Below are 25,795 nucleotides of genomic sequence, written 5' to 3'. Positions count from 1 at the left end.
ACTTTCTCTCCAGGCTGAGGTCACCTGATTTTCCAAAACTTATTTCCTCCTGTCCATGGGATAACTTATCATAAGATACTTGTCACAAGCTACAATTAACTCTTGGTATTCACATTGACCTTTGCTATCTTCAAAGCATGTTTCCTCAACTTGGCAAAGGGATTGTCTGATATTACTCTTTAGATCAATGTTACACAGTCTTTTTCCAAAAGCTCCTTATTGGGTCTTCTTCAGTGTCCATTAAATGTATAGCCAGGGCCATATGATTTATACAGAATGAACTTGAATTCATTTCATTAAGAAGCTGAACAGCATGAGAATGGGAAAAGCCAGACTAACAGGAAAAGAAACAAAAATCAGGAAGCTGTTAATGAAAGACTAAATGATCTTTCATATGAATCTTTTTTTTGTTTTGTTTATAAACTTTGACCTAATTTCAGTGACTAATACTCTGTGCATCTGTGACTGAAATTTACTTATTTTAAAGGTCAAAGATTTACCTACAATAACAGACTCTGGGCATTCTACCTATTTAGCCTATTTTACATCTGAACAGCAAAGGTGAGAATTCATCAAGAATAAATAACCTGTGAGAACCGAGGATCTGTGAGACCTGGGCAACCTGTGAGAAATGAAGCCTTGGAAAAGAAATGAAACTTCTGGACAGAAAAGAAATGGGAGGAAAAATATCCACCAGGGAGGGCAATTTCTTGGTGAGTGAGATACGTTGCTCTGCAGAGAGCTTGCACAAAAATCCTCTCACCAGTTAGTTGTAAGGCCACTGACATTTGAAAAAGTAGCAGTATTCTCACTGGTGCTTTCCTAAAAACTGTCCAGGTGCTGCCTGAAGGTGCAACTACAGAAAAAATATTTAGGATCTTTCCTCATGTGAGGAATGTGAAATTATGGCTTGCTGAACTTAAATGAGAAGCCCACAACCAGTGAATAGGAAGAAGAGTTTTCTAATATGTGGTGCCTGAGCTGAATAAAGCTTAATCCTTCCATATCAAAATGTGGAAAGTGAATTTTAGTTTAGTTGTACAAAGACACACTCTTGAACACTCACTATTTTTATTTCAGTCAGTGGAATGCCTACCAAATCAGAGGCATAATTTTAGAAAATTTGTTTAAAAAATTGGGAGAAATATTTATTATCCCCCAAAAAATCTGTTTAAGTGTTCTGTAGCTATGGCATTTTGAAAATATAAGGAAAGAAAGGTTTCTAGGGAGATCTAATATCTTTCTTTAGGCTGGCTTTGGTATTCAGAAAAAGCAGGCAAGCTTTTGAGGACACTGCTGAGCTGATAAAGGAAGGGTGTGCCCATAGGTTCATCTTTTTTTCAACTACTTCAACTCTTCTAAAAAGAGGTATTACATTTTTCCTACTAATGATTACATTCGAGTAAAAATTATTGTTCTCTCTCCACTAGAGGGTACTACCATACTATCAGAAAAGATAGCAGTGACTTCTGCTTTTATTAGCAAGACTCATTAAAACACATTCACATTTTAATACCTTTTTTGCAAAATGCAGGAATGAGCAAAATGAAGAATACTTCTCTAGTTGGCTTTCTCTTGCAAATGTGTTAAAAATGGAATTACAACAACATACCATGATCGAATTTGTAAAAAATTCATAAAGAAGCTACATATTATGCTTTAGATGTCTGTGATTCAAAAATCTGAACTATTATTGCTTTCAACTGCATTTGTTGCAAAATAACAAATTTTCTGCTTCATAACTCATAATTTGATCTTTTTAACTTATATTACATTTCTTCCTTACAATAAATGGTATGTGAGAATTTGGTCTATTAACTGATTTCCGTAACATAGAGTAATACTCTGCACATAGTAGTAAGTTGCTTAAATAAATCATTTGTGGAGAGTTTACTGTGACACTGTGTGCCATGGTCCAAGAAACTTTAATTTTTTAGTCTTTAGTGACATTGAATTTGAAGATTCTGTGATTTCTTTAAACTGTTAGAGATTTCATATGACAGCAACCCAATCAAGCCTAAATTGAGGATAACACAGGGTAATGTTGGATGTTCAGGTTGAATTATCTAATATTTAAAGTACCGAACACCAGCAAATCCAGTGACGGAAAATGCTTTGCTAAGACTGAACTTTCTGCTTTATGTTGTGTTCTGTTTTGTATGCTCTGCATCCTATCTTCTGCAATGATGCAAATCTGCAACAGTACACATTTTGGGTCACAGTCGGAAAGCTGAACACAGGCCACTGAGAAGAGTGAGAGTTTCTCTGTTCTACTCCTCCCTTACTTCTGAGCTGTATTGTTTTTCTTGTCTGTAATGTAGAATGGAGCCTCATAACTCCTCCTTGTTTACATTAAAAAAAAGAAAAAAGAAAAGAAAAAAGATGATCTCCTAATAGTCTCTTCACCATTACTAAGACATATTTTCTTCTGGGTTTTGTTCCAGCTCTGTGTTTGTTCTTCACCACTGCTGACCTGGTGTCAGACTATGTGATGTCTCTATAGCAAGCACTACTGTCAAGTGTCACAGCATGTATATGCATATTTCTGACTACAGCTAATTGTTCCCTTTTTCATGCAGTTTCTCAGTAGTTTGCGAAACAAATCTTCTGGCAGGGTGGACTTCAAAGCTATATTCATTACATCATGTATGATCTCCATACTCACCAAAATTTGGAATTTGATATTTTTATATTAGAAAGCATGGTCTAAATGTGTATCTTCAAATTCCTTAGTGGAAAACCAGGATAGCTGAAATTAATCAGTTAGTACTTCATATGTGATTTGATGTCAGTTAGAAATAGCTCAAGCTGCTTTCTCAGCATCATTATACCACTAGCAACATCAACAAAGGCAAGCACAAACTACAAATTCAGGCAGAAGAATTTTTCAGCCCCTGTGCAACAACCCCGATCTCAAAGAACTCACGTAGACTTTCCATATGAAGCTTGCACTACGAACCCTGTATGACTGATGGTAATAGTTGTCCCAGCTGAATCAAATATTGCTACATTCACATTCCTTTGCAATCTCTCTGATCTAAATAAAGTATTGTGAAAAGAGAGGGCAAATTTAGGCAAACTTTCTTTCCAAATTCCAGAATTTTTCTAGACTTTGCAAAAAAAGTAGACTTTAGTAATGGTGCTTTGAAACAATATGTATTATAAGTATATATTAAAAATGTAATACATTTCATTAACCTCCTGATTTTTCAAATAAAATTCTCTTTCCTATCAGCTATTTTTAAAAGAATAACTATCTTAAGGAAAGAGCCTAATTCTACAGGATTCTGAAGTAAAATCTAACAGATTTTTAAGTTATTGATTAATAAGGTCTTCATAATCTTCACATAAAATTAAAAAACAACCTGAATTGAGCAAAGACCCTTTCTCCAACAGTCCATGTATAAATCCCTGACAAAAAGCAAAGCAATTGAATTATTGAACATATAGGTTAAACAATATAAACACAGTATTATAAAAAATAAAGTTTGTGTGTCAAGGAAAAGAACTTAAACACTGAAGCAGAAAACATCAACAGCAGCCAGAACACTTGATACCTCTTTAACCACGGACAAAAGTGTATCTGTATATGCTTATCTCATTTAATGGATTAAAATAGAACAAAACAAAGATGTCACTTAACACATACGTTGTAAACACTTACTCAGTCAATCTAGTAATCATTTATTTTTCTCAGATTATTTTATAGATTATTCCGGACACAAGAAATACACATTTATTGAGTACCTGTCATTTTAGTCTACCAACTATTTATAGATATTTATGGGTTTTAGATGTTAAAATAATTAACAAACAAACAAACATAACAACAAATGAGTTATCTGGCTCTAGTTTATAGGGATAGTAATCACTAAAAAGTTGTGCAACAGTCTTTATCCAAATAAATAGGTTAAATAATACCTACGGCAGCATACTAAGTACTGAAGGTTCTACATACTGCCACAGCAAATCTCAATTATTGTTGACAGAGCTTCACTAAAATAAACTACAATCTGAACATTTCATTAAAAAAATATTTTAATAACATTTTCCCAGTATAAGAAAGTGGATTTTTTCACATTAAAAACTTACCTCTTTGTGCAGCACAGTATATCCAAAATAACAGCAGAACCATATAACCCAGGGGTGACATTCTAGTGACTCAGAAACACAGCAAACACATTTATAAAAGCAGCTAACTTTTTTGATTACTTTGCGTTATATGCACTCCTATTTTACTCAGTAACTGCTCCTGGGACTGACCTTGCAAAGCATTTATACTTTGATTTCAGCAGTCACTTCCTCTAATCCTCTTGCAACACACAACTGTTTCTTTTTTTTGCATACACATATTATGCAAACTTTGCTAAATGAATAAATAAATAAATGCCTGGTGATTTCATTTGACACCGCCCCTTCCTGTGTTCAACTAGTTTTTACATCATACCTCTTTTTTTTTCATATTAATCCCTTCCATGCTCAGATAAGCTTATTCCTTTTACTATCCAAAAGAAGTTGCTCAAATGAATTACTTTGTGATTCCCTGTGTTTTATATGCTCAGTTAAAAAAATGAATGGAATTAAAATTATTTGTGTATGAAAATGAACTTCTCCGCTATAGGAATATCATTCAAGATATATGCTGAAAAAGGCAAAGTGATTTACTAACCTATAGGTTTTTGCATAAGATAGCCAATTACCCAAAACAAAGGAAAGGTACTAAATCAAATAAACCTAGGCTATGCTGAACCATTTGTTTTGGTTTCACATTAGAAACCGTAGGGTGAAGAAGATGGGAATGAATATAATTGTAATATGGATAATGAACTGTCTTAAAAAAAATAAAGATTGCACTAAAAGAGGAACTATAGGGCAACATGGGGGGTAACAGTGAAAGTCCCCATGGCTTGATGTTAGCAGCAATTGTATTAATATTTTCATTAAAGGTCTTTGGCTTTTGTAGAGGTGAGCCACAAGTGGAAGTGTGGATTGTGCAAAGAGAATTGTTTGATTCTGAGACCTGGGGAGAAATGTAATTGTGCAAAGTGCTCTCAGGAGACAGACACAAAACAGCTGCAGACTGGATGCCCCATAGCTATGATGGCAGACTGACATGGAGCAGGCACAGATCAATCTTGTGTATGCTCCCAAAAGACTACATGAACATATCCTTAAAACCACTGGCTTAGCCAACTGAAATAAAAGAGAGTTTGTTTAGAGAACAGATCCCAAATCAAACCCCAATACCAAAGCAGTTAACTTTTTTCTTCTCAAAATGGAGCTGAAGTTAAATTATTTCTTGAATGTCTTTTTTTGTACCTGGGCTATGTTGTCAATTACCAGTGCAGAGTAAACCAGGTCTTAGTGAAAACTGACATTCAGCTTTTACACCTGCGAGAAATCTGCCAGACAGCATCACATCTCTGCTTTTCCATCCTCACTTTTCTCTTGCCATGTGACTCGTATGTGCAGACTGAACTCCTGCCCTGCTCCATGACCCTGTGATGACTGGTCTGCATCAGTTTTGAGGTTCCTGGCAGTAAAGGGTGTCTAAGCAACAAAGAGATCTTTTTGTACCTAGCTAAGTTGAATTCTTGGAAAATTGCTCATGGGAGAGAACTGATGAAGTCTGTGATCCCTTTTGTGCTGTGGTAGAGAACCATATGGTGGTACAGACAGTGGTGCTCTAAGCACACAAGGACAGTCTTGCTTGTTTGTCCTTCTCTGAAGCAATCTCATGCATGTATGTGCGTGCACATGCTTCTGTGCCAGTGGGCTGCTGAGTGCAAAAGCAAGTTTCCTTGTAGTGGGGAGGGACTGAGGATGGTTTAGCCTTTCCTGTCACAGCAAAAGTACTAACTGCTTTTCAAATGTAGCAGTGACACTGCTGCTTTCCAATTCCTCAACTGCTGTGCCAAGCTCCGGGAGCTGGAGAAATGCTGAGGCACAGTGCTGGTAGGCACTCAGGTGCCAACCAAAAGAAGGTGGCTCGAACCAATTAGCAGGAGAAATCCATGCTGTAAGCATGCCCTCATTCCATCATTTCTTCAGTTTTTAGGTGCTGTATTTTCTGACATCATGAGGCTTAAACCAGTTCTGGCTTGAACTGTACACCTAAGTAGTCGTGCAATGTCCAGGAAAGGCAGCTGGATTTTACCTATCAAAGCAGAAAGATTTTACCCATCTCCTTGCTTGGAGAATTGGTGCGAGTGCACTCAAACATTGTTCTGGTCACAACCAGACAGTCAAGATATTACCAGGTATTTCCTCTAGTAGCAAAACTGCATGTCTAGGCAGCATAGAAAAGCATATTTCCTAGCACAGGAAAATTCACGTAGAAAGGGATGTCAGGAGGGCATCTTGTCCAACCTCCTGCACAAAGAAGAGTCAGCTATGAGGTCAGACCATGTTACTCAGGGCCTTAGTCATTCCCTGCTCAATTCTGGGGGCTAAAACTAATATTCAAAGTGTTTGTTCAAACCTGAATGATTTGTTAGGAAGCCTTTTGGTGATATGAAGGCAGACCTGAGGAAGTCAGTGTCTTCCAATAGAAAACTAGTGATAGGTAATGAGGGGAGCTTAGTCACTGCTGGAACAGCATCTCTGACCACAGTGTAATTTCATTTGCACGTGACAACATGCTTGCTGTCACACTTCCAATGAGATCATTAGGGTCCATAGAATTCTAGGATCTGCCACTGAAGGGCTCAAAAAATCTTCACAAAATGGCCCTATCCCACTATCTTACTGGTAAAATTATCTTTCCATTGTCAATAGCTGTCTTTCCTCCCACTGGCAGACCACTTCTGCAATTCATAATGACACTGTACATCATGTAATATCTACAAATATAACCTAATGGTGTCACAGGGAAAAAAACTGCTCAGTTCACATAGGTTAAACCAAATCAGGATCAAACTGGTTTATTGATTTATTAATGACACACAGTAAACTGGCAATCAGTGAATAAGATCAGGATCAGTGATGCAGAATCAGTATCAGCAATACAACAGATAACATTTTGAGTCTAATATTGCGGCTTAAGAAAAAACCTTCAAAATTCTGAGCATCCCTCTATCACTAACAGCAAAAGTTCTGATCACCCAAAGTTATGGGCACCCACCCAGAGTTTTAGTATATACTCCCTCTCTCACAGGCCATGTGGGTTACAGGTCTGTTCCCCCCCCCCCCCATTCCGGGGTTGCAAGTTCCCATACTTACACCTCTTATTGAAGGGGGGGTGCTTAATGTGTTCCTGTGCTGCTCCTTACAATCTGCTAATGCACATGCTGGGAAGAAAGCACCACAGGAGGCCACATACGTGCACCCCAGGTGTAGGTCCCTACTGCTGCACCCCACAATGGCACTCCCCTAGCTGGATGCAGGTTGCTGGCAGCATTCCCCAGGGCAGATACTCTGCCTGGCAGAGGCATTATTATCCCAGTGGGGCGACTTCTGATAGTGTCAAACCAGACTGCTCTGGTTTTGACTGCTGCTCTGTTCACACTCCAAAGTCTCTCCCTCCTGTTACAAGTTTTCATGCCCCCTTTACACTTCCTTCCAAACTGAGACCTTATTTGTTTGAAAAGTCTCCCTGTAACTTCCTAGTTACTGTTTAATCTGGCTGATGGTTCTCAACCCCTTTAAGGTGAGCAGCTGGGTTATGCACTCTCTGGGGTATGCGACTGTTTTGGATGTTTGTACTCACATTCCTATCTTAACAACTGTTGTTATTGAGGCCATTTCACCAAGGGTGGGCCATGCAAGTATCCCTGCACATGGAAAAGCAGTATGGGGAATTCCTTTAGCTTATTTTAATGTAAATCAGCTAACAGCAGGTGTTCAGACAGGGCTTTGCAGAAATGATGGTAGACATATGTCCAATTCTAAAAGTATTTTGTACCACACTATCAGACTACATAGATGCTACTATGAGATCATACTTAGTATACAATGTACAGAGAAAAAAAATAGGACTGCAAGGCTTCTCCTTTTGATCATCTACTTGGTACAAAAGTGTTGTTTAAGTACCAGCTCATTCTCGTACTTTGGTGTTCTGTAGTCAAAAGCAAAGTAAAAACTACCTGAGTGTTCCTCACACAAAGATGCTCTCCTGTATAAAAGCAGCTGTCAGTATTTCTAGTTTAAATGAAGCCCTCCTACTTGCAGCCAAACCACTGGAAGGCACTGATAACTGGCACAAGTTCTCACCATTTCTCATCAGCTCCCTCTCCCCTGCTGCAGTGCTGTCATCCCTCCTGTTCCCAGTGCAGCTTTATAGTTTTTTTTCAGGTCACCACAGATGTCAGATCACTGTGCCAAGGCCAGGTGAAGTGCTGTAGTGGATGCTTTTGGATCTATGCTGTGATGGTTCAGCATATGAGTAGATGGATCAGGTCATAATGTGTGTCCGATTCCTAGAATAGCCTTAAAGGGATCATGCCTGAAGTGTAGAGTATTGCTCACAGGACTATAGTAAGCATGCCCTCTACCTGCCCTGTGAACACTGTGGCAGGCTCAATTTCCCCTCCCATCAGGACTTCCTACATTCTTGCTAACAAACAAAATGCAAATAGCAACAATTCCTACAACTGCTTCTGCTCCTGTTCTTAGCCACAATGTCAGTTTAATCAAACACATAGAAAAGTGGTGGGGTTTTTTTGTTGTTTTTGTTGTTTTCTGATCCTTTCAGAGGAATTATCAAATCAGAAAAATCCTCATATTTCTCTTTTGGTGCTAGCTTTGTAGTTTTCAGTGTCATTAAAACTCTGCCCTCACTTTGGGATATCTCAGTGTACCACTCTCGATCACTATCAAACCTTCCACTCCAGCAGAATGGTCTGCCTACTGCAGGAGCAGTTAAAAAACAAGCATTGAATGGAAAGATAGAAGGACTCCCAAGAGTGTTTTCTTCCCTGAAGTTTAAATAAACATTTTGCCTGCAGTGTTTGTAACCCAAACATTGCATCATTGTACTCTGGAAGGTGTATCAGACAGTAAAATTAAGAGGCAGGCAAAAATCAGCAGGCAAAATATACAATAAAAAGTAAATAGGATCATTAAGGCTTTCAATTTTTATAAACTGAGATATCTGAGAAAGACAAGATTTGTTTAAAAATATGTACTTCTTTTGGAACAAGCACTTGGAGTGGTTTTTGAAAAGTTTCATTATGTATTAGTAGTATCCTTCAATGGCTGTGTATTCTTGAAGGGCAATTAAAACTATTAGCAGCTATTCCTGTTAGTTCAGCACGTAACACAGCAAAGAGGTGTCGTGAGCATTTGTTTCTGTAGAAATGTAATGTAGAAACTTAGTTGACAATACAGTTATTATTCATGGTACGGTAGCACACAGACACTTCCCCCCACATGCTGTGCTGATGAACCAACAAAAAAATGGATCTTATCCCAAAAAGCTAACAATCTAATAAGCCATAACACACATACATTAAAAATATATATATGTTCACAACAACCTAACCCATTTTCAAGTTATTTTTGAGAAAAGGATGCAAAAGATCTATAGACTGGCAGTGCAGCAGTTGTTCTTTTGCAGCAAGGGAGAAATGTAGGAAAATGATGGCACTTTCAAATTATATGTTGGAACAGAGATTATCATTAGGGAAAGATGCAAGACAGAAGTAAACATCTGCCTAGGCAATGACACAGTAAGCATGGAAAAGTCAGGGCAGTCCTTGAAAGTGAAATGGAAATAAGCAGTAGACATGTAAGTAATAAAGTGTTACGGTCACAACAATGGGGAAGATAAACGACGTTGTTCTTACTCAGGTAGTAACTAAGACATAAAATTATGAACCTAAGGAGGACTGTATGTTAGATTACATGAAATAAATGTGCAAGAACTAGATATTGTGAATGTGAGGCTCTAAAATAACAATCTCAAAGTATTGTGGGCCCTGTAAATGATACAAAGTGGGCAATGTGTCCTTTGCTTCCCATCAACCTCAAGAAGCACAAGTATTGGGCAAAAGTAAAACAGAAGGCTATAACTCACACTTAAAGGTCATTTTTCCCTCTTGCCACTCAACGAGCAACACTTATCTAAAGAAAGGCCCAAGCCATAGCTGACATGCAGATCCTCAGTGAGTAGGCATCCTGGCCTGAGCATTGTCTTTGACTAGTATTATTAGTTACAGTGATGAGTAAATACATATATATATTTTAAGAGATGTATTTTAGAAGGTCAAAAGTTCAGTCAGGGAACTTAAATGTAAGAGGGCATCCCCTAGATAATCATTTCACACTGATGTAGTTTTTAGTCATATACCCCACATCACTAAATAACGGTTTGGTATCATGGTAGAGCCACTTCTGCCACCGACATGAGAAGCCAAAGCTTAATGTATCTTCCCACTCAAAATATAGGTCCCTCCTTGAAAAGGGGTAAAACGTCTAAACTTTAGAAGATTTTGAGCTGAAGATCCTAGTTCACACAGCTTCCTACAGCAGGGCTGCAAGTGGACATCTTAGTTTGCTGAAGTGGTAGGGTCCTCAAACACTTTTTTCCTATTGGCTCATTTAGCCTCGCAGCTCCACTCAGCCTGCTGGATACTGGGACTCTCAGCATAGCATACCTACTTTCTTCATATAAGGAATTTATATGTCACACTTCTGATTTGAAACTCTGCTTTTGTGAGTTGATGGGCTGAAAGCCAAGTAAAATAACACCTTGAAGTTCTCTTGTGAGCCTGAGATTTCATCTCTTTATATCGGTTTCAGATGAGTTCAACAAGAATAGTACTCTCTCTCTTTTTAATCTCGGTCTTTTTAGCCAATAATAATTACAATAAATAAAGTAGGGAAACAAGATTTCCAGTGTGATTATATAGACATATGCACAGTAGTACCTCATCAGGATTGGGGTGTTTGAGTCTTCTAAGATACAAATATTCAAAAAAAACCTTACAATCTCCACCTTTAGGCAGATGATAGAACAACAAAATTATCATAGAAAGCAACGACGGAGTGCAGAATATGAGAAATTCATAGCCATAGTCCTCTTCTCCTCTGAATTTTTCACCTATTATTTTCCTGCTTTAAAAAAAAAACACTAACAGATTTCTTAAAAATACTATTTTCTTACTGAGGAATATATCTTTTTCAAAGCTGAAACACTATTTTCTGAGACACAGAATTTATCAGAAACACAATACTTATCAGAAAAAACATTTCACTTCAAATTAGACCTAGGCATATTTAACATATAATGTCGTTATGCATTTTTTCTACAGAAGACTACACCTTTGCAAATATTTTGGAAGTGAAATTGCAGATAGAGTTAATGAAATACTATTTAAATATAGTTTACCACTCTAAACCCCAAACTACCTTGTGAACTGCGAATACTCAGAGTCCTCTAAAGATTACATTCAGCTAGCAAAGCTGTAAGACTGCCTCATGTGTGCTTTCAGATATTATCAGGACCCCATTTCTAGTCTTAATCCAAAAACCACATGTACGTACTCAAGTGAGACTTGATCACCTTGCTGAAATGTGAAAGCAGGGTCCCAAAAGTTCTCATCAGTTATAAAAACATCCAGATATTTCTTAATCTTGGGAAATAAAAAACAAACAAACAAACACACACCTAAGTGAGTACCTGAAAAAAACACTCCAAATAAGCTTGAGTTTTAGTCATTAACTTTTCAGTCAGAATCAAATTTTCCAGCCTGTCTAACCTTATGTCAGCATTAACAAATAGCAGAAAGTATGTAAAACTTGCAAAAACACCTGTGCCAATTGCTGTTTTTCACCACAGCCTAGACTACTCCTTATGGTAAGTAACTGTCTCATCATGCCCACTTCACAAGTTAACCAAATCCCCTTCAGACAAAGTTAAACTTCCTTGAAAGGACAGTAAGTACAAGTCACTCAAATTATAGAACTGTTTACAAGGGCTCAATATGCGTTTGCTTCATAAATTCCTCTTCTTTACCTTTTGTTTTAAAAGATTATCTTTCCCAGTATTCTTTCTCGACACAACCACCACCTAATACTATTATTTAAAAAAATAAAAACTAGGCTTAGGATGATAAGCTTATCAGTTGGGGAAGACACCTCTTACAGTCCCTGAGTCATGGTATACAACTAAACTGTGGAAGGAACACAAGTAAAAACTGTGTCTCAGTCCTATCTCAGCACCACAACAGAGAGGACAATCAATGCTTCTAGATGTTGAAATTCACCAGTTTATTGGGGGTGAGATTCTTCTTTAACTCTTTGCAGTCCAGGCTGGTTTTGATATCCATGAATAACTTTAGTTATCAATGCCAACAGGAAAGAATGTCCCAGGAAGTGTCAGTAATTAAGCAAAATAATATTAAATGTCCCTACAATCTTTTTGAGGCTAAAACGGAAAACTAAGCAGATAATCTGATTTAATACATCAGAGTATATAATTCAGATTTAGAAAAAGGGTTCAGAACAGCTTAAATAGAGAACTGTATTATTAACTTATTCTACATAGACTGCAACTGTCCAAAAAATAAAAAAAAAAAGTGCCAGCCTATGTTTTGTCTATATTTCACCAAAACTGAGTAACAAACTCAAAAATCTAAATACTTTTTTCTTCTTTCTGTACATCAATATGATCCAAGATTTATATAAAATCACCAGCAATAAACTAGATAATGCAGTTCCTAATCACTGCTCCATCTCTCCTGCTATAAGAGTGAACTTCAGAATCAGAGTTAACTTCCATGTAACACTTGGAAAAAGTCACCCACCCTGAAGTAGCCAGGACAAAATATTCATTAAAGTGTATTTTTGGCCCCCATGTCAGGGCTGCAGACGCTTCTGCCTGCTCTGCCTCCAGGGTCAGAATTGTCTCCTGGGAATACCTACACTTGTTCTTTGAAATAACTGAGCAGGGCTCACAGCTTTTCTTTAACACACAAGCATGGTAGAAGGAATGTCTAGCTTGAACATAATGACCTTGTATAATAGCTCATATATAATAGCACTTGTCTCCGAGTGGATGATTCAATGTCTCCTCAGCTTGAAGACTTTCAAAGCTACATTTCCCAGGTGTCTTGAGAATCTCTAATCACAGTATTGAATTTAGCTACCTAAAAATCCCAGCTCTGTTCAATTTTATATACTTAAAGCTTTTTAGAGTGGCCATGCCTCATACTGTCAGACATGCAAAAACACAGTTAATTTTATAAATGCAAAGAGTTTATATCATTTAAGAGAATAAAATTAAGTTTCTGTATAAAATGCATCACTATGGTCTCAGTTATGAATTTGCTCTGCTCAATTATTTGCCAGGTTGCCAGTTTACCAGTTAGCTAATGCCATTTTGAAATGCATCTCTGTGGTGGAAAAAAAAAAATCCAAAAGCCTTCTACAGCTATTTGTCTCCTCCAGTATAAAAATAAATGTTAAAATGATCAATTAAAATGAAAAAATTAATGAGGCTGCTATAAGACACAGTACATCGAGCACTAATTTCTCATCCAACCTATGATTCATAGACTTGAGAACAGGACAACACTTAGTCTAACCCCTATTTAACTTTTATAAAAAATCATTATAACATACAGGCTTATGCCCTCCTCCCCCCAAATGAATGGATAAGCATAGAGATCAAGGACATTTGGACAAGATAAAAAGACACCAGGGCAGACAGAGGAAACAATGTTTTTATAGAAGAGACAGCCTGTTTAACTAGAGAAGCAGCTGAGGAAGAAAGAAATTGGTTGCACATAACATTCTAAAGAAGAAAGATCCTGTTTTTTTTTTTTTTTTTTTAATTAGAAATTTAGAGACATCTGACCTCAGAATGCAGCATGATAAAACTGGCAAGGACCTGATGGCAGGGGAATTCATTGTTTTATTTATTTCTCCTGTCAGCCAAAGCAAAGAGTGACTGACCTTTGAACTCTTGCTACATATGTGCATCTGTTTTGCTTCATCTAATAAGCCTTTCTGAAAAGCAGACTATAAACTCAGAATGCAACAAGTTCTGAAAAAGGGTAAGCATCATTCATCAGTGATACCAGTGACTTAGAGGACTTGGGACACAAGATCCCATTCTCCAAAGCAACAACAAACAGAGAAGCTATGCTCAAGAACTCTGTACTAAGGAAGCAAGGGAAGATGCATTATCTGTAACAACAGCACAGATGTAATGCGGAGCAGCAGTAACTGAGTCCTGAATTAGCCAGCTTGGTTACCTGTAGAAACTCTCCCGCAGCAGGATGAGGCTCTGAGGTGGATTTTCAGCAGGGTATGTTATTATGTGGTATGCCCCAGGCTGCCATAAGTTAGGCTGATTTGTGCCAAACCAGTTTTTAAAACTACTTTAGCTCCTGCTCAGAGACCCAACTGAATGGAAAATAGAAGGCCTACTCTCCCATACAGAATATGTACGTATGCACCTAATGAAATATGTGGTATTTAAACCACACTTAGGAAATAACTTCTCATTTATCACTTACCTCCTGATCCAGCAAAGAATAAAAAAACCTCATCCACACTTAAAAACCACACCAGTGTAATTATATTGCGCATCAATGTCATTCTAGTAACGAAATACTACAACTGAAGAGCTTAAGAGAAGAGATCTAATATAGGAGGGCAAGTCATGACAAGCTGGGAAAAACGTAGCAGTGAGTATTTATTGTTTACCAAAACCACGGCTTTAGATACTAAGTATAACTATAATACATATGACAGTCTAGATTATAAAGAATCTAGAAGAGCACATCTAAGAAGTCCCTCAAGATTTTAATTTCATGACAGTGTATTCAACCAAATCATTATCATATTGGTAATAGGTACAATAGGTACTTGATCAATGACAGGAAAAAAACTCAACTACAACAACAACAACAACAACAACAAAACCTTCCTAGAGTGTCACCCCACTTTCAATCATTGTCAACAAATTTAATCTTTTGGCTTTGGTTTTCACTGTGCAATTAAGAGGCTTTAAAGGGGTACAATATGACGTAAGGCTACTTTTATTACTTGGAAACTATGATCATCCACAGACTATTTGTTCACGTTTAGCAGTATCACTCAAAAACCTTACAGTCTGATCTTTCTCAGAGATGTTACTACAGGAGAAAAGTGTTTTGCTTGGAAAAACTGCAGTTAGAACATGACTTGTATTTTTAGTCTTTGACCAAACCGCAGCTAAAAATTACAGGCTTGAACTAAAAAAAGCAAAAATAATAGTTAAAGGTGAGATTGGCAACTCAGGGAGGAGCTATGGGCTACAAATCTTTTCAGGCTTAGACCAGCTCAAATACACACCAAGTTATTAGCTTCCATGCAAAAGGAAAAGCATTGCAATGTCTGATTTCATGCCCTCAGTTGATGGTCAGATCTGCATTTAACTCAAAATACCTGAAATACAACTTTGCTCATATACATAGATATACAAGATAAAATATACAAATATTTTTTACAAGTAAAATAAATTTTGCATTTTCTAAAGTAATTTTTATATCAGTATAAGATTTCAGATGTGCAACATGTAGCCCTATCATAAAAGTATAAATGGAAAATTACACTAAAAAAGGAAGTAAACAACTGCAAAGCAAAGTGTAAGAGAACACTGATACATAACAGTAAGAAGCACTTTGCTGACATTTGTTTACGCAGTAAACTAAAGCTATAGTTTAATGAACACTTCAATGTAGCATAAGTAATTACTGCAGCTGAAAGAAGTAGGTTTTCCCCACCTTTTGACTTCTCATTACTGCCTCCATGCTGCTCAGCTGTGGCTGCACCAACTCTTTTGCCAGCACGTACCCTGAGCCTGGTTTCAGAAAACTGTCAGAAATGAAAACTAACCCAGAAAAAAAACAAAAATGATTATTTCTCAGCTGCATGAGCTCTGCAGGGTGGGAATAAGTAGCCAGGGTTGGCTGGGGGGGAGGGGTACAATGACCCATGGGGTTACAATTAACCCGGGGGGGGGGGTTAATCAGGTCCAGCTCACAAGGCTTATTAAGCTACTGTCCAAGCAATAAAATAAAACCATTTAAAAATGCTTTGAAGTGCATCCAGCACTACTCAAAAATCTCAGCTTTTCCTGTAGCACAGTAACTAATTAATATCCCTTTGCAGGGACGACACTGGAAGTGTTAAAGTAGTTTCTCCAGATTCAGAGGTCTCTCTCACTCTTCTTTTGGTAGAAGCTCAGGCTTTGGGGTGGGGTGAACCTCCTCTGCTGGCAGTCAGTAATGTTAGCACCACAACCACCTATCAAAACAATTCCACCACCTTTTCTTTTTCTTTTCTTTCTCTCCAAACAGGGCCTGCACCACTGCACCTGATAATGTAAAACCAAAAGCCCTAGTAATTGTGTACATTGACCATTAGCTTAGCACATATGCACCTGAGGTTTCACAGGAGCCGGCACCACGCAGAATCAAGAAGCCATCTGTCCAAACAGGGGCAAGTCTGATGGACTAGAGATGAGCAAGAGACAAAGTCATGAAAGGCCCGAGTAAGCCCGGATGAGCCGCCAGCAGTAACCAGGGTGTGTGCAGAGGCTAGCTAGCGATACAGCAGCCTCAGCCTAAAAAAAATTTTTTAAAGGTGTGGGGGGGGAAGGAAAATCCACCAAAGTACAACACTCCAGAAGAAGAGGCAGTACACCACTGTTTAAATTTCGGGGCCTAGGGAAAGGTATTTCTCAAGCAAGCCGCACGTGGCCCAAAACGAGGCTCCCACCTGTGGGAGGGAGGCCGGTGACCGAGCCCCCTAACGGCCCGCAAGGAAGGGCGGGGCCGGGGCCGCACGCGGAGCGCGAGGCCGCTCTTCGCCCCAGCGACCGTTTCTGCGGTCTCCGCGGGGCCCCCCTGCCCGGCGCACGAGCTCGGCTGAACCGCCGCCCGGGCAACGCGGCGCCGCAGCCGGCGGGTCGCGGCAGGCGCCGGGCTCTCCCCGCAGCGGCGGCGGCCGGGCTCGGCTCGGCTCGGCCCGGCCGCCCCCGCCCCACGCGGCGCTCCCTTAGGGGCCGGCTCCGGCCCCGCAGGAGCAGAGAAGCCCCCCGCCGTCCGCGCTATTGCCGGTGCTCCCATTGGCCGGCAGGCAGAGATTCCCGCGTCGTCACTGGAGCATGCTAATGAGCGGCTCCCCCCATTGGCTGGCCCGCCAGCGGCGGCTCCGAACAACATTTGCATGGCGGTGGACGGCTCTTTGTTGTCAACCGCGGCAGGCGGCGGGCGGTGCGCGCGCGCGCGCTGGCGCTCGCGCTGGCGCTCGCGGCGGGGTGGGTGGGTGGGGGGCGGGCGCGCGCCGCCGCCCGCCTGCACCTGCCGCCCCTGAGGGCGGGCCGCGTGGAGCCGCAGAGGCGCGCGGCGGAACTTTCAACCCGCGGTCCGTTAATCGCCGTTAGCACCCTTAGAGCCCGGGGGGAGGCAGGGGGGTCCCGTCCCTCCTCTCAGCCGCCGGGAGACCGTCCTCCCGCCGCCTTTGTGTGTGCGCGCGACCCCCGCGCTCGCCTGGGGGCAACCTGTTCCGCGCCCCTCGCCGCCCCCGGCGCGCCTGGGCTCTCTTTTCTATTATTTTATTTTATTCTGTTGTTTTTCCCTTTCTTTTGGCGGGGGGCGTCGCTGCCCTCCCAGAGGGGAGCGGCGGCGGGTCTTCCCGGCGGCGGGCAGCATGGTGGACCTGGACAGTGAGGTGCCCCCGCTGCCTCCGCGGTACCGGTTTCGGGACCTGCTGCTGGGCGACCAGGGCTGGCAGAGCGACGACAGGTGAGCGCGAGGGCCGCGGGCGCGCAGCGGCGCCCGGAGGGCAGCGGGGGCCGCGGCGGGCGGCGCCGCCGGCCCTGCGCCCGCCTGAGGGGGCGGCGCGGCGGGGCCCGGCAGCGGCGGCGGCGGCGGAGCGCGGTGTGAAGGCACGCACCTCCCGGGAGGGGGGGGGAGCCCCGCCGAAAACTTTCCCGGGGAAGCGAAGCGGTGCCGAGGCCCCGGGGGGCCGCGGCGCCGTCCCGGAGCCGGGCGGGGGGGGCAGGACCTCCCTCTTCGCTACGGTGGGAGGAAGGTCAGGAGAGGCGCGGAGCCGTCTCCAGGTGGTAACTTGAACTGGGGCAGGGGAAGCCCCCAAAATACGGTTTGGGTGCTCGTGGAAGGGCTAGCTGCCGGGGTCGTGTATGTTTTTATTATCTAATATGCATGCTCCTTTACGTGCATTTTCTCTTTATGCTAGGATATAACTACCGTTCAGTACTCCTTTATAAATTATTTTGAGGATCGCCAGCATCTTCAATTCCAAAACGATTTTTTTTAAAAAAAGGGATTTAAGTTTGTCCCAAACAAGTCAAACAGTGCCTTTAAAAGAAGGAAAAAAATGCGTAAATTTTAAGTAGCAGGCATGTGTGTTTAATTTTAAAACGCTAGATGGGCAGTACTCAACACCAGTACCATCATGGCACTCGATTTGGCCATGCAACCTAGTGTACCAATAAGTTATTGCATGATCCCATCTTGCAAAAGTATGTGCGAGATCCACTTTGTAGTAACAGCTCATTTTGGTTAAATGACAGAGAAAAATAAAATTGTCTACTGATACCTAGTAGCATGTTGGATTGATTTTAATTTATTTTATATTGTCAGAATTAATCATGTTTTAACTTGGTAATCAGAAACTTTGATTTTAATGCTGGTCTACGTTTTATAGATTTTTAGCTACTTTCCTAAAGAAAGAGTCTCATTGATTGGTAATCACACGATCATACAGATACTCAACTAATTATTACTTTAGTGTAGGAGAATATGATATATATTGAAGCAAATTATGTTTATTCTGACATTTATGAAATGGTGAATGACATCTTCAAATAATAATAAAAAATAAATGCTGTTGGTTGGAAATTACAGCATTATAAGTAAGTTGTATTAGTCAAGCATAATGGAGAGTTAAGGAATATGTTTATCAAAGCATAATTTTTATATTTAAAAATATTTTGAAACAATAAGAAGTATTTTCTGTATTCCTAATTTCTGATCACAGTATTAGTTGTGATTTTAGAATGAGTTGTCCTTAGCATTTTACACCTACATTTTATTTTTTACTGGAATAGGAAAAAACACCGAGCTTTCTTGTTTTATCAACCGTTAGCCATAAGAACCCTAACTAAAATAAACAAAATATTCTTTATACAACTCTTTGGACTGCCTGTGTGTCTTGGCACTTTTGCCAACTGTAGTTCAAACTTCAGTCAAGCACTTCCCTGATTTCAGTTCTTTGACTTTCTTAAACATAAAATTAGCTTCTATGATCTCAAATAGGAAACAATGTGTAAGAACTTGTGCAAACCATAGCATCAATGCAGCTATAGAAATTTCTGTTTCAAGACCCTGTGCACTTAATAAAATATATGTAAACAATCCTTGGAAAATATTCACAGCAGAATTCTAGCATAACAATCTTATAGGGCATGATTATTAATGGAAAATTATAGCTAAGGACTAGTGAAAAATGAATAGTTAACTTTTCACTATTTCATTAATATTGAATAAAAGCATGCAAATATTACAAGACTGACTTCTGGCCACTAAATTATTTCAACTGATACGTAAGATAGGAACTCAGGACTGGAAATGGCTGGCGGAAATGGCTTTTCAGATCTTCAGGTATTGTCCTCTGCTGGTGCTGGTCACAGTTGTGGTGTGGCTGGGAGTGCTGTGCAGTTTTTTCCCCACGACATAATCAGGACTGTGCTCTGCATGAGGCTGCGATAACAGCACTGTTCTCCTCCAGCTCTGCAAGTTACCATAGCAGTCTCTTTTGTTACTAGCTTTCCATTAACTGAACAAAGTCCATTCTTAAAAAAAAAAAAAAAAAGAAAAGAAAAAAAAAAAGGGGGGTATTGCTTTTTGTTTGCCCACCTTACAATGGAATCTTGCCTGGATTCTTGTTTTTCTGTATTGGAAGGTACCACTTTTAATACCAAAACATTAATCCAATCCCATGTCCCTGGTATTTTGCAGTTATCCATTATATCAAAAGCATATACATTCTGCGTAGAAATATTGTCAAAGGCAATATTTAGAATATTAGACATCATTTTAGGAAATATTTAATGAGAGAGACTACAGGCCTGTGGGCACTCAAAGATGAACTGCTTATTAGTAGTACTGATTAGTGACAGGAGTGATATTATACAAGTATACCGTATTTTTAATAGATTTTTTTTCTTTTTTTACAACCTTATATAAGTAGTATGAGTTTGGTTTTGATGAAGCAGATTTCTTGTGTCCTAATTAGTGTGTAATACAGATACTGCCAAAAGTATTGCTTGTACCTCATTCAATTGAACGGACATTAACAATAAATGAAATAGCTGAGCACTAAAACATGGTTGAAGTAGCCTTATAGTGTGGTCACACAGTGGCAAGTGATCAGGATAATGCATTTGAGGGATTACTGGCCCTTGACTTAGATGCTGAAACTAATTTTGTGCATATTTCAAGTTCACTGCAACTTCAAGTTGCTTTCAATTCCTTGCAGTCCAATTTATACCAAGGGTTTAAATGGAAACGTTTACGGTCCATGAGCTTCAGGTCTGTTACCACCTAAACTCTTTGTCCTCATTCTCTTTTTGATTTTCCTAGTCTGTTCATCTTTGAGGTTTCTGTTTTCTGACTGATACAGCTCTTTTCTCCCTCCACTCTGTCCTTTCTGGCAAGATGTTGGCTCCTTGCTGGCTGAAAACACAAGCAGCTGAGGAATATGTAAAGCCTCTCTCCCTTTCCTCTCGGTACCATATGCAGAGCAGTGCACAGGAGTTGCTGCAATGCAAAATTTACTGAGAAAGCCTCCCTACTTAAACCAAAATAGCTGGGTCTGGAAGAAGCTTTCATTGCTAAAGGGTAGAAGAGTTTTCACAGGGCTTATCAGCGAGGGTGGACCATGCACTTCATTGGACGGGAGGGCCCAAATCAGCTGTATCAAGATATTGGGCTTCTGACTCTTGTGCATTCAGGAAGATCGACAAATCTTCCTATATTTAAAAATACAGGTGCCCTAAGTTAGATATATTTTAAAGTTATTTAATGTACCTCACATAACCAGCTCTTGAAATACCTTCTCCTGTGAATGACCTTCCTGACTTTTTCTATCAATTTTCTATTTAAAAAAATGCTCTAATGAAAAAGTTATTCCGTTGTCCCACCAGGATGGGAAACTTCACCACAAAGTTGAAAGTTACCAAAAAGTTTGAGTGATCTGAAACCAAGGATTGTAAACCCAGAACTAGGAACTGACTGGCTATTGACATGTTGGCAAAGTGCTGCATCATTTGAAATCTCTAAACTAAAACACTGTTTCATCTTTCAGATTGCAGAGAGGATATCAGTATTTGCAAAAGCCTACATAACACAACTCTTTCCATAAATCTGTGCATTTCTTCCTCTTGGAGTCAAGTCTCCCAAGATTGAGTCTTGGTATATAAACTGTATCAGGTGTATGTATCCTCTCTATTCTTTTGGATGCCTGTTGAATCTTCAAAGTGAAGAGGAGATGTGATCATTCCTCTGATCACCCACATACTGTCCAAGGTCCTGTGTTAACAAATCTCAGTTTCAATGGCATAGTTTGCCAGAAAGTCTTATGGTAGTACTTAATAAAAAAATATGGTTGAAACTATATAGACCTCTACCTCCTCTTTTTTGCTTATAGTAAAGATATATTTCTAATGTAGTCATCTTATTCAATTTTGAGATCTTACTGGTTATGTTCTTTAGGAGGAGAATTTGATCAGCTATTTCTTTTAAATAATCCTTTTCATTTATAAAATGCATATGCAGAGTTCTGCTTACCTGAATATAGTAGGATTCTGATTCAGAAAACTTTGTTCCTAGATCCATACCTGTTTGCAGGCAGATCACTAATCTTATTTTCTCACAAGGACTTCTCTTACAGTGGAGCTTCACTCAGGCTTCTTTACCTTTTTCAGTACCTAGTTCATGGTCCATTTCTTACCTTTGCTTCTGCATTAAAGTAACATCCATTTCACTGCTTTTGCGTTTCTTTCTCAGTAAAATAACTCAACTTACATAGGCTAGTTTCCTAACCAAGCTTGTAGTTAGCCTCAGTAACAGATGGGTTCTGGGCTGGCTGTCATATTCTGCAAACCAGCAAATTGGATTGTATATTATTTTTAATAAAAGAAGTTGCTGTGTGCACAAGGACATGGTGAATCTTTGGCAAACACAATTTTTTCCAAAAAATAAATTATTTCACATAATTCATTGACATTCTTGAATTTGCTGACTTGTTTTTCCTGAAGAAAATCAAGAGTTAAAACCAATCTTGGCTTTTGGAAGGATGGATTTTCAAAGGACATGGTCCCCTTTGAAAATTGTGGAGATAAAGTTTGATGCTTATAGCACATAGGAATCCCAAATTTACTTTTTCTGATTTATAGCTGAAATTTGCAAGAGATCTCTCTTTAACTTCATAAGGTTAGATAAGGTTAACTTGATAAGGTTAGATTTCTGGGCTATTCTGAGGCAATCTTTTCACATAAACTTATCATTAGGTTATTTGCATTTTATATGGAATAATTAAATATTTACTCAGCGAGATCCTTGGGGTAGTTCTTCCTTTTGTAAGGTGAGACAACTTTGTTCCTCTTACTATGTAAAATATTTAAATATTGCCCTGATTCATGTGGAAGGCAGCAGGAGAGCATGAGAAAGATCAACCCAGTAGCTAGAGCATGTGTATGTCATATGGGTGATTTCTGCAGCAGGAAGGGGAGTGTATCAGGTTTTTTGTGGCCACATGAATATTCCAAACACTGGGCTAGAAGGAAAGAGAAGAGCAAACCTCTGACTTTTTCACTGATTTTGTAACTCATCAAAATCCCCTTTGTGAATCTCACATTTTACTTTCATTATTGAAAATATCTGAAACTGAAACAAACTATTTTGATTTGCTGAAAATTCTGAAATATTTGTTCGTTACCATCATGATACAATTTGTTTTTCAGTTTGTCTGCCTGGGAAGGGGGCAGAAAGAAAGGGGGAGCTCAGGCCCCCCTCTCCTCCCGTGCAACAAACATGTATTAATTCAGTGAGGTTTTATTCAAGCATGATCGTAACAGTAAATTATGTAATAAAACATTTCAGTTTTTGTAAGTCTTAATCTTATTAGCTATGTTGAAGAGCAACACAAAACATGTCCTACTAAGTGAAGACATGTTTGAAAAACATGACATGTTTAAAAGCTGGTAAATTGCTTCAGAGGAAGGGGTAAAAGAGAATATTTATTTTAAATTCTTGTGTAAGCTTTGGGTAGATACAATGAACAGGTTATTCACAAGAAATATTTTCTTTTGTCACCTGTACTTTAAAAAAAGCCAAGCCAGAGAATGCTAGAGGTATAAAGAAAGAATTCTAAGTTAAAAATAAAAAAGCATTTATAGGCTATGGATATCAGTGCTTTTTTGGTAAGGTCAGTCATATAAATTCAGTATCTTGCAGAGCAGAACTTATATTTCTTAAACCCTTTATGCACACGTTTAACTCCGTGTCTATTCTTTAGAAGATATAGAGGCTGCATTTGTTTTAGCAGTAAATTCAAGTGAGGCAGGAATGTTCCCCACCATTGAAACATGGCTGCTTATACTAGTAAACTCTTCAAATTTTCCTTGTTAGACTTTGGCCAGCTTCAGCTACCCAAAACTCTCTTGAACAGTTCCCAAGGATGATTTGGCGGTTTGAGTGACCCAGGAACCACTCCCTGCAGGAAGGTTGCAGATAGCGACCCTGTTTGGGAGGCTGAGACTGTTTACTGGTATACATGTAGGCTTTTTTGTGCCACTTAATATCAGTGCCTAGGCACATTCAACTTACTGGTACAGATGTAGCCAGAATGGGTCAAAGTCTATTTATTACGGAAATAACCTCTGCACTTTAACATTGTGCTGATCATTCTCCCATCCATGCTGCTAGTTCTTCTCCTTCTAGTCTCCCATATTTACTTCACAGTCAGACATTCAGATAATGCATATATGGTGGACTGTGTTGCAGGGAGCTCCATGTATAAAGCACAGACTTGTTTATGCTTGATGTCTTTCTTTCTTAAATATACAGTGTAACCCTTAAACATGGGGAATAAGTGTTTTTTGTCTTAGAGCCCTTAAAAGGATGGAAAAGAAAAAGGGAGCCTGCTGTTAAAGAACTTTAATTTATTGGAATAATCCTTTTCCCATAACATTTTAGAGAAAGAAAAAGAGAAAGAAATATATGGATGTTTTTAAAACTTGCAGAATGAGATTCACTCTTATGACCTCATAAAAACACTGTATACCTTTTACACTTTAAGTCCCTTTGGGTTTATGTAAGGTCAAGCAGTAGGTTATGGCTTTCTTTGGACCTTGCACACCAGGGTAAATTTCATCTGCAGTAAATATTTCTAACAAAATTAAGAGAGCATGAAGTACACATTATTGTGTCAAATTGCTGAAATAATACATTGTCTGTCATATGAACAAGTCATTGTACAGTCATTCATGTCCATTTTGTACTAGTATTTCATTCTATTGCCTGTTAAATTTTAGCATTAGGTTCTATATAGACCTAATATGTTCTAGAAAAATCATTAATACTGTGCCACTTCAAAATCATATATAAAAATGGAGTGAAAGCAACAGAAAGTGAACACAAAAACCCAATACATTTTTCAAAATCCCAGATAAATCAAAACCTCAGATTTCATAACTTTTCCATTTGCTGTTCCAATAATTCTTTACAGTTTTACAATCATGGAACAAAAATTTACATTTCCCAGTTCTCTATTTTTTTGTACATATGAAACAAGACATATTAGCTAGTGCTGGGAATACATTTCAAATATTGCTCCTATATTGAGGTGAAAGATTTGAGTCATTTTGCTGCAGTACATACTTTCATGATGAAACTGTAGAGCTAAATATTACCTTTGTGTGAGAACTGTACTTACATTGGCTACTTAAAGGATTAAATTAAAATTAGGTTTCCTTTCTGATGTGCTTACTACTTAAATGAACATTACCATCTATTTGAAAAGGAAAGATTCAGATGATATAGAACACCTCCGTGCATCACTTGGACAATTGTACTGCTGGATGTCATGTTGACTAGTGGCTTTCAATGAGCAACTCCCTACTGTAAATCTCAGAAGGCACTTTAACAGTCATTTGTCACAGTGTGAATTACTAAGTAAAGCTCTCCCTTTGCTTTTCCAATTGGAAATCACCTGTGATTGTTAAACTAAAAGGGGATGAAAAGCCCACACATTTCTGAATCAAGTGATTTAAAATATCTGAGTCTAGATTCAACTTGCACAAAAATTCTATTACAGTTTCCTCGAAATAAACCTCCTCCTTCCTTCTAGAAATACTTCAGTCAATTTGGCTTCCTTATTTTAGAAAATATGTTAACTTTTATGAGTTCTTCCATTTAACAGAGGCTACAAAATAAAAGGTCTTAAGCAAATATTGTCAGATTTATCTTGATTTGTCCTTGTAAGTAAATATTCAAAATTAATAAAGTGTTTTAGAAGCCTAAATTCTATTTTCAAAGCTTGATTTTGATTGAAATCGCTCAAGATTGAAACAGCCTAATTCACTAGGATATTTAGTAAGTGTTTCACGTCATCTGCAATGAGACTCTGTACAATAATAGCTGGAAAGTTTGAATTGCCCTAAAACCTGAAAAAGCTGCTGGATGTACAGGCTCAAGCCCTCCCTTACTGTATAAAGGCATCTAAATTTAAAAAAGGATCAAAAATATTATTTGTGAAACCACTGCATTAGTCACAG

General features: G+C 39.0%; 2 protein-coding genes across 2 annotated transcripts in view; one reads left to right on the top strand and one right to left on the bottom strand.

The window, feature by feature from the left end:
• Positions 1-4,156, bottom strand: part of CFH (complement factor H) — a 37,172-nt gene extending 33,016 nt beyond the window's left edge. Inside the window, exon 1 of the mRNA XM_067300444.1 lies at positions 4,093-4,156. Coding sequence (XP_067156545.1) covers positions 4,093-4,153 — 61 coding nt within the window. The 5' untranslated portion in view covers positions 4,154-4,156. The remainder of the gene's footprint in view (positions 1-4,092) is intronic.
• A 13,157-nt stretch (positions 4,157-17,313) lies between these two features.
• The window catches only part of KCNT2 (potassium sodium-activated channel subfamily T member 2), a 167,574-nt gene continuing 159,092 nt past the window's right edge, over positions 17,314-25,795 (top strand). Inside the window, exon 1 of the mRNA XM_067300442.1 lies at positions 17,314-17,738. Within this exon, the coding sequence (XP_067156543.1) occupies positions 17,644-17,738 (95 nt within the window). The 5' untranslated portion in view covers positions 17,314-17,643. The remainder of the gene's footprint in view (positions 17,739-25,795) is intronic.

Source organism: Apteryx mantelli, chromosome 8 (genome assembly GCF_036417845.1).
Source record: "Apteryx mantelli isolate bAptMan1 chromosome 8, bAptMan1.hap1, whole genome shotgun sequence".
NCBI classification, from domain to species: Eukaryota; Metazoa; Chordata; class Aves; order Apterygiformes; family Apterygidae; genus Apteryx; species Apteryx mantelli.
The sequence above is the reverse complement of the archived record's forward strand: the minus strand, read 5'-3'. Positions and strand labels throughout refer to the sequence as shown.